Source organism: Haemaphysalis longicornis, unplaced genomic scaffold (genome assembly GCF_048455015.1).
Source record: "Haemaphysalis longicornis isolate Haplotype H1 unplaced genomic scaffold, Haemaphysalis longicornis Haplotype H1 scaffold_1, whole genome shotgun sequence".
In the NCBI taxonomy this organism is placed as follows: Eukaryota; Metazoa; Arthropoda; class Arachnida; order Ixodida; family Ixodidae; genus Haemaphysalis; species Haemaphysalis longicornis.
The window spans coordinates 365483847-365499710 of NW_027526203.1; the positions used below are offsets into that span (position 1 = coordinate 365483847).

At 46.5% G+C, this 15864-nt stretch overlaps 1 protein-coding gene across 2 annotated transcripts in view; it reads right to left on the bottom strand.

Annotated features, from left to right (window-relative positions):
• Positions 1 to 15864, bottom strand: part of LOC144155051 (cysteine-rich secretory protein 2-like) — an 85374-nt gene that overhangs the window by 49285 nt on the left and 20225 nt on the right. For both annotated transcript variants that reach the window (XM_077686266.1, XM_077686267.1), the window contains exons 2-3: positions 8838 to 8953; positions 7087 to 7223 (exon numbers count right to left, since the gene is read on the bottom strand). In XM_077686266.1, the coding sequence (XP_077542392.1) occupies positions 7087 to 7223; positions 8838 to 8922 (222 nt within the window). In that variant the 5' untranslated portion in view covers positions 8923 to 8953. The remainder of the gene's footprint in view (positions 1 to 7086; positions 7224 to 8837; positions 8954 to 15864) is intronic.

Below are 15864 nucleotides of genomic sequence, written 5' to 3' on the forward strand. Positions count from 1 at the left end.
TTTTAGGCATCTTTTTATGCAGTGCCGCCTCTGGGCAGTCTGTTATCCACTGAACTAGGGAGCCAAGCGCGCAGCAGGATGATTGCAGCTACCATCATGATGCCCTTCAACGATCATTCTACTCCGTGGCGACGCAGCTTGAAAAGGCGCTTCACCCGCCGCGGTGGCTCAGTCGCTAAGGCGTTGCGCTGCTGAGCACGAGGTCGCGGGTTCGATTCCCGGCCGCGGCGGCCGCTTTTCTGATGGAGGCGGAAAGCAAAAACGCCCGTGTGTACGAGATTTCGGCACACGATAAAGATCCCCAGGTGGTCAAAATTAATCTGGAGCCCTCCACTACGGCGCGCCTCATCGCCTGCGTTGCGTCGGCGCGTTAAACCTTACAATCATGTCTTGTAAGGATCCAGCGAAATTTTTCCTGTGCCTTGGATACGTAACAACTACGTAGTCGTTCTCCTGAATCTACGAAGGCTTTGGATTTAAAAACAATCAGCCGAGATGAATTATGCCCGTAGTTATTTATTGTATGTTTCGGGTTACAAAAAGACAAACAGACCAAAGTGTCAGCATTTTCAAGACTGAGTAACTAATGCTGTGAGCAGAAAGAATTCCGCGCACACCTAAGCACATATACGAGTAGTGAGTGCAAAAGCGTTACTATCCAATTGAGCACATCTGAATGCTACTTCAGGATTAGCGCTCCGAGTAAATTTGAGTTTTCCTGCAGGGTATACGCGGTGTAGGGGTGTTGACGGTTCCATTTCGCTACTGCCGAGTTTGCGGCATGGAGATGCGTCGTGCCACGCAGAACGACCACACAGCGCGCGCTATGGAATGCGTCACGCCCAATGGGAGGTTTCGGAGCCGTTTTGTTGCTGCAGACACCGAGCGCCGACTTTTTCGCTTAGTGGGACATTTAATGTTTTCGCAAGAGTTGGCCAATACAACGCTGCAAGTATATGGTACGCGCCGCATTCATTGGGTTGTTAAGGAGCCGTTACAGTCGCCGGACGCCGGCCTTTTCGTTCAATGGGCACCTAATACTTTCGCATTAATAATAATTATGTAATTATGGCCTGCTACACGCCAAGTTATATTGGCCTACTACATATTACATGCTCTTACGTAGCTGACAGTAATAGTAACAGCGAGCAGTTTAAAATCAGCACATTTGCTTGTACAGACAGACAGACAGACAGACAGACAGACAGACAGACAGACAGACAGACAGACAGACGGACGGACGGACGGATGGACGTATGGATATAGAAACATTTTAAGAAACGAGAAATGAAAAGTAGAAAGGGAGGCTGAAGTAGTGAACACTTCGATCTACTTTTTAAGCATGAAATGTTTCAAGCTTCCATTCAGCGGGTTTCGCCTTTGTTTTGAGGTCATAACAGAGGCATTGCAAGGTTGAAGTGAAATCAAAAGGGGAAGGAAGCCTTTCGTTTGGGATGCTTTCGCGCCTAAAATCATCTGCACTTTTACTGTCGGTTTCAGAATATTCAGGTGGGTGAGTGACATCGCTCCCCGTGTGACAAGGTGCAGAGGTAATAACCGCGTGTTTACTTGCGCTGTGATATCGATCTTTCACGGGGGCGAAATACGAAATGCCTGTGGTGAGCGATATAAGGGCGCACATCTGGACTAATTCATATCCAACCAATTTGGCGACATTGATAGCACAGGCGTAACCTTTTTTTCTACTAATTATCCCCGAGTTCGACAGTGTGCAAAGTGATAAGCGAATATGACAAAAAATGCAACGGAATGCATCCAGTAATGGAGCGGGCATCTAAGCCACTACATTTCCGAGGTATACGCGGGGCTGTCGACGACGACGACGACGCAGCCCTTGACAAGAGTAACCCACCGTACACTCCGTGTAGTTCTCCAGGCGAAAGGCGGCATCCCACAACACCCTGAGCAACCACCTGAGATCTACGACAGGATTATGTGGGTACCGGTGCGGTGCACTCGCGTACAGCAGCGAACAGAGAGGCTGACAAGGTAGCTTGAGGCTAAATGACAAACCGAGAATTCGAAGATTTAAACCTTAAAAACCCGCGCCAGTACCCACTGAATACTCGGCAACATATGAAGTAATTAATGGTAGGAGTACCACTTACCGACCGCAAACGAGCATCGTGGATCAGGGAGCAAGCTCGAATACAAGATGTCATAGTTCACATTAAGAAAAATAAATGGACTTGAGCTGGTCATGTAGTGAGACGAACCAACAACAGATGGATCACGAGGGTTACAGAATGGATGCCGAGACACGGGACCAGAAGAAAGGGAAGGTGGATAGAAGAAATAAAAACATTAAATGGGCACTGACACAAAATTTTGAAGGCGAGATAACTTCGGAGATAGATTGGTGGGAACACATATACATCATCTGCAAAATATCAGCGGCGAATACAGCCTAGAACATATATAAAATCAATTTTAAAGTGGGCGAAACGCAACCGAGCAGCCAGCAGAGGACCACGCGCAATCGACATCCCGAGGATATTGTGTAAATAAACAACATCGAAACACGTCACGAGTTTGTGTTTGCCGCTTCCGCACTGCCGGCATTTTTCGCCGGCTCGCCCGGCTCGCCGCTCCAATCGGAGGGCCGGAGGGCGGAGCTTCTAATCTCGAGAACGAACGACCCGATCGTTGGCGGCGGAGGCGCTGTGATTTCGTCAGCTCATCGGGCAGCTGGCCGCGACCAAAGTTCTACGGCGATTCCAAGTACTTTGTTTCTATTACTTGTTATTTACATTGGACGCGAAAACGCGCCGGAGACACGAAAAGCCCACTGAGCGTGCCGCACGGTCGCTGTGCAGGCGGCGGGCACGGCCGCGAAGTGGCCCAGGCCGACGCAGGTAGCTCGAGTGAAAGCTTGTTACCGCTGCACGAAATTGTACCCAAGTGGCAGCTGATGAGAAAGGAGATACTGATGCGATGGCGGGTTCCATTAAAAATTGTCATCTGCACCGCTTACGAGAGCGGCAATTGAATATCCGCCGCAGTGCTAAGCCGAACACATCTGTAGGCGGACCTGTAGGCAGACCGGCCGGCTGCTCCCAGCGCGCGTCTTGCCACCCACCGTCTCGAGCGTCGCGCGTCGTTCTTTAGCCGCGGTAGCATTTGCACTCGCAGCGCCTGCGTCACATCCACGGTCGCTTTTTAATTAAGAGCCTCACGAGATCAGTACGTGGGGGCATTCGCAGAAACTGCCGTCGATGCGGATTCGACAGTGCTACGGCGGCTCTGCTCTGTGATATCCCTCCGACGGTCACGTGGTCAGCTTTGTTCACACAAAATCCACAAAATCCATCGTTTCGCGGCACTCGCTGAAACCGAAACTGCGACTGGCCGCATTGAAAATGCCTCTAATTAAACAACCGTCGCACGCTGAAGCAAATGAGGTTTCTACATGTTATAAGTAGGTCACTAGCTACTTATCGTAACAAAAAAAAAAACAAGATGCAAAATTTTTGTGTCAGTGCCCCTTTAAGAGGCAAATAATGGACTCGGGCAGCGCAGGTCAGGAACGGGTGGACGTCAATGGGAGAAGCCTTCGTCCTGCGGTGGAGCTAAATTGGCTGTTGATGATTACCAGGAAGAGATATCACCCGTCACACGAATCCCTGACGACGGCAGAAGGCTAGAACTGGAGACAGCTGCAACAGGCACTTTACTCCACTCAATACGCAGCGGCGTGCCCATGGGGCAATCAAAAACCCACCCTCTAACAAACCACACGGGAATGCCAAAACACAACGACTGGCCCCATGACCAAGCAACCCCTATGTGGAGCAATGGGAGGCATAGCACACGGCACAAGGCCTTGGTGGAGTTCCGCCCAACCATGCAGAACTGAGCTGTAAGAAATGTTTTAACACGAAAGTGTTTTATTGCCGGATACACGAAGATTTCACTGATGTCATATCCGTCACTGAAGTGACGCCAGTACAACGAAGCAAGTGGCCTGTAAACGGTGCACCCCTGCACACAGGGCCTTCGTGCGGGGAAGCAACCTTTAGTGCTAAAGAGTACGTTATACTTAGGGTTGTTCGTTTTCGGGTTTTATAGTTTAACACGAAAGTGTTGTATGCCGGGATACACCAAGATTTCACTGACGTCATATCCGTCACGGAAATGACAGCAGTACACCTTTGCCGAAGCGACCCGCCAGCAGGACGTCGCTCGCAAAACACACCCACAAGACAGCCGCCGACCCACAAATCATGCTCAGCTGCAGATTTCGCTGCACATTTCACTTTCGTGTTACTAGAAAGCAGCTTACTCAAGTGGATAGACTGTTTTTTGTCTAACCGAACAGAATATCTAAGTGCTAACAATCACCGTTGCAACACGTAACATCTGGGGTGCCGCAAGGTTCTGTCTTAGGTCCCTTACTCTTCCTAATTTATATTAATGACCTTCCTAACATTATTTCTTCTACAATTAGACTTTTTGCTGATGATTGCGTGATTTATCGTGAAATAACTAACCCGGAAGGTTCCGTCTCTATCCAACGTGACATTAATACCGTATCTTCTTGGTACAATAATTGGCTGATGCAACTTAACGTTAACAAATGTAAAATAATGAGAGTTTCTTCTGGCGTTAAGCAGTATAACCCTTCTGAGCTATTTCCGTACGAACTTAACAATGTACATTTATCTTCTGTCTCTTCTTATAAGTACCTTGGCGTCCACATTACCACTAATCTGCAATGGCATGAACATATTAATTATGTTGCCAATAATGCTAACCGCATGCTTGGCTTCTTGCGCCGTAATTTTGCTCTTGCTCCAGTGTCTTTAAAACTCTTACTATATAAAACCCTTGTTAGATCTAAATTAGAGTATGCATCATCGATTTGGGGCCCTCATATGGTGGTGTTGTCTTCATTCTTGGAAGCCATTCAGTACCGGGCTGCTCGGTTCATTGTCACAAACTACTCACGAACCGCTAGCATCACGTCAAAAAAATCTTCTCTTGCTGCTAGTGACCTTGCTGCTAGAAGGAAAATTGCGCGCCTGTGCCTCTTTCATAAGATTTACTTTACTAACTCCATTATAAAACAGGCTCTCATTTCTGCTCCATCCTACAACTCCGCACGAAACGATCACAGGTTCAAGGTAGGGGTTCCTCAGTGTCGCGCAAACCCCTACTTTCACTCGTTCATTCCCAAGACCTGCGACGACTGGAACCACCTCCCCGCCGCCATCGCCAGCATTCTGCATCCTACATCATTCAAAACGGCTGTAACTAATATTGTATGAAATGTAACCACTCCTCTCTGTAACGCCTTCAGGCTTTGAGAGTATTTGAATAAATAAATAAATAAATAAATAAATAAATAAATAAATAAATAAATAAATAAATAAATAAATACTGATTCCTATGACAGAGGAATCAACCACAGTTTTTCTTATTTCCAGTACAGTCCACTCAGGACCTAAATCGTTATTCCATGCAGAGGTCACACTGCTGAAGGTACAGTGTATGCTTAGCTATCCCTTACAAAACAGTCCATGTCGTCCACCTGCACCGAATAGACCACACATTTCTCAGGCACGAGTGCCGTGTGTCACAGCCGTGATCAGCAGCGAATCAGTACCGACGAGTCTGCTCACGGTTTCCCGCCATCATCATCATCATCATCACCATCATCGATACATCGGGGGGGGGGGGGGGGGCACTGACAACAGAAGGTTAAGAAGGGGCAAGTAGGGCCGTGCGTCTCAAGGATCACGCGGGTACCTCGGGGTTTTCAGCGGTTCCCCTAAGTGCTGAGGCAGTCGGCAAGGGGCTGTGAGGGACGGCGGTCGACTTCCGGCAGCGGCAGACAGAGTACCGAGCGGTACACCCGAGTTCGAGCCCTCTCATGTCCCTAGCCACGATCGTCCAGTGAGGCCGTGGCCGTGCACTACAGCGGGGTCCGCGGAGCATGCACCACTCGTATCCCGAGATCCAGCGGCGGCTGCCGGACCTTCCGACTGCGAACTGGATATCGCTGGCCCCACGCGGGTCGGCCGATTCGCGTCCGGCAGCACCACTGGCCTCGGTTCTTCACCGGCATCTCCTCGAACCGTGATCAGACCGGCAAGTAACACCACGCACAGCGCTGAGACTAGACCGCGTCGCGGTACTCTTCCTGGGTTCATATATCGTGTGCGCTATCGTATTCTTGTTGCATCGGGTACTCTTGTGTTGCGTCTTGTCTTGTGTCGTGTGCATGTCCTGTGAACGCTGACCATGTCCCGTCCCGAATAAAATGTTTATTGCTTCAGCCGCAGTGCCCAGATCTGTCTCTTCCACGTCATGTTAATGTAGGTGTGATTTGTTGGCTACCGGGCCGGTAATACCGTCCACACTCTAAGGGGTCGTCTAAACGTTTTATTTAAATTCCATCAATGAAAAATCAACCTAGTGACTGGTGCAACTGTACACGCTATCAGTAGGGCCCTTCTGCTCTTTTCCCCTCTTCACGTGGTATGCTGGCATGCAGTGGCATTGCGGTAACCTGACAGATTTCACCCTAGCGGCGGCTTTTCTGATGGAGGCGAAAAGCAAAAACGCCCGTGTATACGAGATTTCGGCGCACGTTAAAGATCCCCAGGTAGTCAAAATTAATCCGGAGCCCTCCACTACGGTGCGCCTCATCGCCTGCGTTGCGTCGGCGCGTTAAACCCTACAATCAATCAATCAATCAATCAATCAATCAATCAATCAATCAATCAATCAATCAATCAATCAATCAATCAATCAATCAATCAATCAATCAATCAATCAATCAATCAATCAATCGATTTCACCCAAAACCGTCTTGGCAAAGTAAATCGCTACCGAAGACAAGGCAAGAACGAGGACAGAAACGGTACATAGAGTACAACTCATTTGTTCTCTGCGCGTTGTGTTTAACCCTCGTTCTTTTCTTGTCCTCGTAATGATTTTCCCCATATGAAATACCAACAAGCTTTCCTCGCCGTGTTGTCTCCCAAACTGGCCTTGCCAAGAAATTTAAATTTGACGGTAGCAAATAAATAAGTAAATAAATAAATAAAAAAGATGTCATACCATTTCGAGCATGTCGCTGGCTGGCGGATCGACTCGGGTGCGAAAGAAATTGTGGTACAGAACAATTCTTTTCATCACGGGCCTGTAACGTGCGTCCAAACTTCGTTTCGGCAACATGTTTCCATATACCTTGGGCCCTGCGCGAACATACCACAAGAAAGAAGGCGAACCAATAATTACAGTGGGGTAGACTTGACTGGCTTGATGCTACTGCGTACCATACAAACAAGACTTCCGGCTCGAAACTGGATGCGTAATAAAAGAGGGGAAAAAAAACGAAATGCAAATGTATGCGTGCTTCGATAACTATAGTACTCTCCACAAAAAACAAAACGTAAACCACGAAAAAAAAAATAATTCAAGCAAGCTTTAGCAGTATCTGGGCCCAAAATTTTCTTCCTTGTCCCGTCCTTTGCGCTGTTTTTGCTATTCTTAAACCTATTTGATTTCGGCACGCTGCCGCCGACCTTCGCACTCCAGTCGGTTCCGCTAGTCTCGCCCAGCGGCTTAACTCACAAGCGAGCCAGGTCATTCTATTTAGACATTCCATTTGGGCACGGGAGCCAGGACTTTTCTATTCGGTGAAAGACGAGGCGCTAACGTCAGAGTGATCGAATGGCTCAATGTCATTAGGACGAATCCCAACCAGCACAATTAACCCGTATAGCTACGGAGCCGTTGCTGGCATTACTTGTACAAGTGCACTTGAAGCAATGGACTGACCCTGTTACACCTCATCTGCCCTGTGCTGCACCAGGTGCTGCTTATAATGTTCAGTGGCCTTCAATACCCTCAATCACGGCTCTTATACAAGCCAGTGTGCACGCACGTATGTCCAACTAAATGACCACAAATGTCTTGAAACTGGGAAGGTTAAAAAATTCTTGAGAATTGCGTTCCTTATTAACATAATGCACTCATTGCTTTCCGGTGGGCAAACACAGATTGTTGTGCGGGTATTGGACGTTGCGTAGCCCCTCCTTGCGATTTTTCTTAAAGTTTGAAATCTCAAATACTACAGTGAAATGGTGTAATGCACCCTTTGGACTTGAGTTATACTTTGACTGTAGCAATCGTGTAAACCATCTCACGCCTGGTAGACGTCCCTGCCGGGCAGTGGACTGGAACTACGGACACTCTCCACACTCATGCCGTTTTCCGCCACAGCCATCTCACATCTCTCCACCTTTGTTCGACGGTCTGAGTAGCTGCAGCTTTGGTTCTTTATTCTTCTTCACTTCTTGTCTCACCGAAGCTAGAATACCAAATGGGAAATATGGAGGAGCTTTATTTTTATTTTCGATCGCGTAGCTTTATTTTTATTTTCGATTGCGTTCCTTACAAAAATAATAAATTAGCTGGGTAATTTAGTTTAGAAGTTTAGTTCATGTTCTATCTTAGCCACTTCTTGTATCTCAATGGTTGATTGCAGAAATGGGGGAGGGGGGCTTCTGCCTTGCACTTGACTAAAAGCGAACCAAACGCACCCATGGCATTCTACTGGATGCCGACATGGCTATTTAGGTACGTAATCTTTAAAAAGGGAGTTGGTAAAATAAGCACGCTGGCATTTCTTGTTGTAATATGTATTTATGTAGCTTAAGATCAATCTTTGCCTTGAAGTTAATCATCGCCAGGAATAGAGACGTGAACCGCGTAGTGTGGGGTCCGAGATTAATAGCTAGCAAGCAAGATTTAGGACCTCAGTTTGTCTTTTGATAGGAACGAATGCTGACTTGATCTTCACTTACTTGGCAGTGTGGGTATCTTCGCTCCAAAGGAAAAATCTAACAGCAGCAGCCATAGAGACGCCGCTTCATTCAGCCGACTACGCATCGCCGGAAACTTCAGCCGTCAGTTCGCAGGGCTGAAATTGTCCAGAGGAGATAGTTGCAGATCAAAGTTTTACGGCATCATGGGAAGAAAATAAAGGCATAACCAAAAAATATAGAAGCGCGCACATCACACCATGGCCTCGCATACACAGCACACTCTAAAAAACGTGTCTGATAAAGTCTTTTTCACTCACTCACTTCACCACAACGCATCGACATGACCAGTCATTGCGAATAAAGGCGTAAATTAGGCCCACAGCCAACAATTCTACTTGAAACATGCGTTGTTCGCTGTGTCCTAATGCAATGCATGCGTACAGTTTTATAGTTTGTCATATCACAATTCAAAAAGGAATCTTTGAGCCAAATTGTACGTTGCGCCTCGTTATTCGCCATACTTGCTTCGTTGGACGGAGCCGTCACAGAATCTCGTGCATTGGGGAGAACCAGTCCAACGGAATGCATTGTTTTGGGTCATTCCGAAGTACAGTTAGCCGGAAATGAAAAACTAACAGCGGGCCGACAGTATTTTCTTGATTTGCGGTAACTTTAAGATTTCCGTTCTTGCAACTTCCCTATGCTCACGCTTCGGTACACCGTCCGTGGGTGGGATGGTGCCATACCCGCTGAAGCACCGAGAGACTACATGCCTAAGTCTGGCGCTTTGGGGTGTTATTAGAATTAAAAGCTTAAACTGTATAAAACACTGTCAGTCCGCTGTTCACTTTTCATTGCAGGGCAACTGTACGTTCTTGAAAACGCGTTTTACGCCTATACGCATTCAGCTTCCTAGGAAACGCAGTGTGTGCATCACTTTAAAGTTGTGGAAAACAATTATTTGCACTTGATCATATCAATAGCACACTTCTTATATTGCCCCAAGAAAGATGCATTCCCAGCAATGCATTTGTGTATACATAGCAGGGAAGCTGAATCGCAAAGAGGTCAGTGCATAGCGCTCTTAGGCATACGTCGGCTTTTATGGATGTGCATTATGGCCTTGGGGTCTTCATATTTACAAACACCACCTCTTGAGAGATGACCTTTCAGCGAAGCATTTTGGTATTGTGCTGGAGCCGACTTTAAAGGGAACAGCATACAGCACTTTGTAGAGATAAATGGGGAGTTTTAGAGGTATGTAACAAAAAGGTTAAAGCCTTCCCATTTTAGTATCAGACAGCATATGCCCCCCAAAAATGTATCCCTAGAAATACCTGCATGTGAAGTATAGAAAGCGAATGTAAAGACGCTCGGTATAACGCATATAGGTATGCATGGGGCCTAATGGAAGTAGGTATTCAATAGAAGTTCATAGGGACTGCCCATATAGAGCCCTAAAAATGTATTTGCAGCGATGCATATGAGCGTATTAGTGAAGTAGATTTCAGAGGGGCTCGGTGTATATCTGAACGACTTGAGAATTTCTTCGACAATTCCCATTTGCCAGTACCTGCTGCGATTTTTGTACAAACTGTTTTTCACACGAGCACTGCCGGACCTCCGTGTAAGCGGTCGAAAGTAGTCGGGTGCATAGACGACGTCGCTCTAAAGTACTCAAATGAAGCGGCATATATAGCAAGTATTTGTTTGATATGCAAATGTACGCCTCTTACGTATGGGCCCTTGTACATTACCGATTGCGTAGTTTCGCACGAACTTCCGTGTTGCCAGGGCCTTGACTCTGGAATTGGGCATCGGCTTTGAAGCACGGCCGGTGTACCCTCGCACCCACTATGATGCATCTCCCGCAAAAACAGCGGAGGGACAAGTTGGGGTTTTTCTCTGGGGAGCTCAATCCGCCCGTGTGTCGAGATTTCGGCGTACGTTAAAGAACCCCAGCGGATATGAATTAATCCGGAGTCCTCCACTACGGCGCGCATCACAGGCGGGGTGTAGCTTCGGCGCGTTAAACCCCCAAAATTTGTGTTTGAATCGTGCAACCAATAATTCACCCAATGAATTTTATGGAATTATTTTAAGTGTACATCTGGACTGAAACGGTTTTAATTTTTGACTGACTCTTACCAGCCTGTTATTGAAGCGTCTTTTCTGCGGTAATGGCATCATACTCGCTTCAGTTCAATTCTTATCATCAGCCTGGTCTGGTCCACTGCAGGACGAAGGCCTTTCCCATTGACCTCCAACCGCTCCTGTCCTACGCCACTCCAATCCACCGTTTACATCCGAAGTTCCGTATTTCATCCCTCCATCATGTTATTGGCCCTCCCCTTCTTCTAGACCCATCTCTTGGTATCCACTCTGTTACCCTGATTGCCCACCTGTGGTCGGTTCGTCTCACTACACGGCCCAAGCCTTTTTTTTTCTTTATTTGAACTATGATATCGTCAACTCTAGTTTGTTCTGTGATCCAGGTAGCTTGTTTCTTGTCCCGAAGTGTTATTCCTAACGTTATTCGTTCCATGGCCCGTTGAGCCGATGTAAGTTTGCTTTCTAGTTGTTTAGTAAGGCGCGAAGTGTCAGCTCCGATCATCGCCGGAAATATGCACTGGTTGTACATTTTTATTTTGAGTGACAGAGGTAGCTTACTTTTTCATTATTTGGGAGTGCTTGCCGAGTGCTCCCCAGCCCATGCCTATTCTGCGCCGGATTTCTTTCTCGTGGTTGGGGTCAGCACTAACCATCTGCCCGAGGTAGTTATATTCTGTTACTTCTAGCGTTTTGTTTCCTAAGCTGAAGAAGACGTTCTTGGCATGCTTATTGCTCATTTATTTGGATTTATTCATATTTATTTTTAGCCCCATGGCCATGCTTTCTGACTGTAGGTCCTCAAGCATCTCGCATCTCTCGCTCTTTTTCATTTTTCTCTCGCAATTTTTCATCTGGCTCTCTATGCCCAACCCATGCAGGTATGGAGTGCTGCCTGCTCCAGAAGTAACCATCATCCCGGTTGCCTAAGCGGCCACACTAGGAAGGTCCAACCATGCTAGGGAGGCTCTTAGGGACGTAAATAGCATTCCCTCACCAGAGAAGGATCAGGCCACCCTGGAGTTTTAGTTGGCCGCCACCTCTAATGACTGATCAACTCAACTCTCGGCCCTCAGTCCCCAGCAGCTTGTAGAGCACTTGTACACGGTGGCGGTCAGAACAGCGATACAGTAGAGGGTGCTAAGAATCCTTGGGTCCGGACAGGCCGCCATTGGAACTTGACCCTGGAAGCATTCAATGGACGCACTCTGTCTAGCGAGGGAAGCCTAGCCGAACTACTAGAGGAGCTCTCTGACATTAAGTGGGATATTATAGGGTTAAGCGAAGTTAGTTCAGGAGAAGGTGTCATGGAGCTGGCCAGCGGGAATTTTCTGTGCTACAGTGGACCCCAAGAGAAGAAAGAGCACAGAGTTGGATTTTGAATCAACAGATAAATAGCAGGAAACATGGGTGAGTTATTCAGCATTAGCGAGAGAGTTACGGCTTTTGTGATTAAGCTAAACAAGTGATAAATATTAAAGATAGTACAGGCTTATGCGCCAACGACCAGCTATGACGATGAAGCCGTAGATAGCTCCTACGATGGCGTCGAATCAGCAATGAAGAGGGCAACAACGCAGTTCACGATTGGGATGGGTGAATTTAACGCAAAGGTCGGTAAGAAGCAAATGGGAGAAAGGTCAGTGGGAAACTTCGGAATAGACAATCGCATAAGTCTAGGGGATACACTGGTGTGATCTGCTGAATTAAGCAACCTGAGGTTAATGAACACATTCTTATACAAACGAAAGAATAGGAAATGGACTTGGAAAAGACCTGATGGTACAACGAAAAACGAAATTGACTTCATTCTAAGTGACAACTCGGAGATCGGGCAAGACGTAGAGGTGCTAACGGAGCAGTGATCACAGGATGGTTGGATGCAAGCTAAGGCTGAGCCTCAGACCTCAGACGAGAAAGAACAATTGTCGTGAAAACTAAGAAACTCCGCATGGAATCAGTCAGGGCCAGATCGCAGGAATTTAAAATAACTCTCCAAAACAAATTCTCGTTTTTGAGCGAGCTGAACGAGGTCAGTGTCGACAGGCTAAATGACAATCTAACATCGGCACTCAGTGAATCAGCAGCAGCTCTGGGAGAAGCACCACGTACAGAACAAACGGGAAAACTAACTAAAAAACGAAGTAACTAATTGCCAAACCTAAGAACATGAAAGTGTCAAATACGGTGGATCAGATTGAATTGGCCGAGCTGCCACGACTGATTAACAGAAATAAAAGAAAAGACGTTCGTGCATATAACATGGCAGGGATTGAAGAAACGCTGCAAATAGGGGGCTTCAAAGCAACTGAAAGAAAGCTAGCCATCGGCAAAGACATGATGTACGTACTCAGAGATGAGCAGAAACTTTGCACACAACTCGGACGAGATAATTAGGGAAGCAAAACTATTCTACACCGGGCTGTGTGCCAGCAACGTTTAACTACGCAGAATACAAGTTCAACTTGAAATGTTCCACTAGTAACTAAAGAGGAAGTAGGGAAGGCTATCAAAGGCATGAAAATAGAAAACCTGCAGGTGGCGACGGCGTAACCGTAGATCTTTCGAAGGAGGGAGGCGATATTGTTCTGGAAAAGCTTGCTGTACTATTTTAAGAATGCTTGAAGACTCAAAAAGTGCCCACACCCTGGAAAAACGCCAACATTATTCTGATTCCTAAGAAGGGAGATCCCAAGGACCTCAAGAATTACAGACACATAAGCCTACTCTCAGTTGCTGGCAAGCTGTTTACCAAAGTTATAGTTAGCCGCATAGGTGACAGCCTGAATTCCCAACAACCCAGACAGCAGGCTGGGTTTAGGAAAGGGTACTCAACCATGAATCACATCCATGTTGTCAATCAAGTGATTGAAAAATCCGCAGAGTGCACTAAACCCCTTTACATGGCATTTATAGATTACGAGAAAGCGTTTGATTCTGTACTCATCGCAGCCGTTTAGAAGCACTAAAAGACCAAGGTATAGAGGAAACCTACATAATACTTCTAGCAGACATATATAGGTATGTCTGGAGGGAGTATTTAGAGGGGGTACTCACAGCACGTCTGGAGAGGGTTTTAGACAGCTTAACTGGGAAAACATAGGATTACGAATAAACGGGTAATACGTATGTCATTTGAGGTTTGCAGACGACATAGTCTTGCTGAGTGAGAATGCAGAACACATGCAAACAATGCTTGAGGAATTACAATAAGTTCCATTGAAGCAGACTTAATTGTGGATTGAGGTCCAAATGACGCTATTACTTCAGTAACTACTTTGCATGTCCTCATCTCTTTATTTCAAAAAGTGCCGTTGCTCAATCATATCTCCTAAAAGCGTCATAGCACCTTGTTCTGGCTTACGCGCCGAACAATAACAGCTTGCAAATTGCTTAGTTGCATATTCTTCTTTCATGCTCTCAAAATAATGGGCATTGTTCAATTCAACTGGCGTCCCAACATCTTGCGCAAATAAAAATTGCTTGAGTTTTCTTACTTGTTGTCATGCATGAAAATGTAAGTTTCACACGTCCTTCATAGCTTTTTCGTCAAACTTCTCTTGTCGCCGGCATTGATGGTAACTTGTTTTTTTTTTATTAGTATGCAGAAAGCAAGGCGTTCATCATCGATGTCGCGGACACTTTTGCGAAGAGGAAATAACAACCCTCAGGGCCATTGAGCGAGTCAATGAGGGCCTTGTCAAGATACCTATTGCCTTCCCTGTTGAACTCGGCAATCTAGCAAGAGAGTTTGAACACGCATAGACTATTTATGTGCATGTTTTCTGACAATTTTAGTTTCTCTGGCGCGCAAGCAAGACAAGTGCTTGATAAGTGCAAGTGATACAACAAGTTTGAGGAACATGGGGCACAGGAAAGGCACAGAGTCACCAGCTAATATTTAGCAAAAGCACTGCTTGAAAAACATGGCGGAAAACTTGGACGAACGAGAGCACAATCACAAGCGCTGTGTCACCTCTACGTCGTTCAAATTTTCCGCGCTGATTTTTGAGAAATGTGTACCCAAGAAGGCCAACGTCAAGCTTTCGAAAAAGCATGATTTTGCACGTTACAGTGACTGCATCTACCATGCATGAGCGCCGTACAGGACAGGTGGTACGCGTCTGAGCTGCAGCAAAACATTTACCATTGGCACGCTATACGTAAAAGCATGACGTTCCTTGCACATCATAAAAGTGTGAGCAGAGAGCCTACTAAAGCGTGCTTGCTATTACTGCACTTACGGCTGCTATATAACATCCAGCCTCCTGAAAAGTGCGGTAGATATACAGGAACCGTTACAATGGCACATATATGACCCTACAATTAATTCGTCATGACCAGAAAACGTTCGTTCATGTAATAATCGCAAACCTTAGCAGGGTCCACGATTCAAAAGTCTGGCTAACTTTGGGTCCATTCGTGATGATATCCCTTACAACTGGAGGTCGGAAATTTCCATTCGAGAAGATGGCAACGTGGCGACCAGGGATAGGATTGTATGCTGAAAAAAGACGTTCTGTCTTTTACCCAGCTCCATGTCGTCGTGTGCCCTATATCTTTCCCGGGCAGGAAATCTTGCCTTGTTCCGGGCGGGGAATCCCCCACTCGCGATGGCCGCGAAGCAGTGATCGCGAATCAGTTGCAGTAGTGATAATGAGCCGGAATGTCATGGTAGCAGCAAACAGTCCACCAAATGCTTCACGTTTGAAGCGAAAATTTATACACAGGGATATTGTTAACTGCACCAGACATTTATATATAGAGTGCTAATGTTAGATCCATCCAGTTTTTTTTTACATTCCTGTTCCCTATTTTCCAAGCGTACCAAATACGCTGCTTTGCTAGTGCTGCCGAGCCCCAACTGTTGCTTAGAGATTGTTTGTAGTTGTATTCGTGCCCTGCGAGTGCTGTTGCTATTATGTGGTGACATCGAGACTAACCCTGGCCCTGCAAC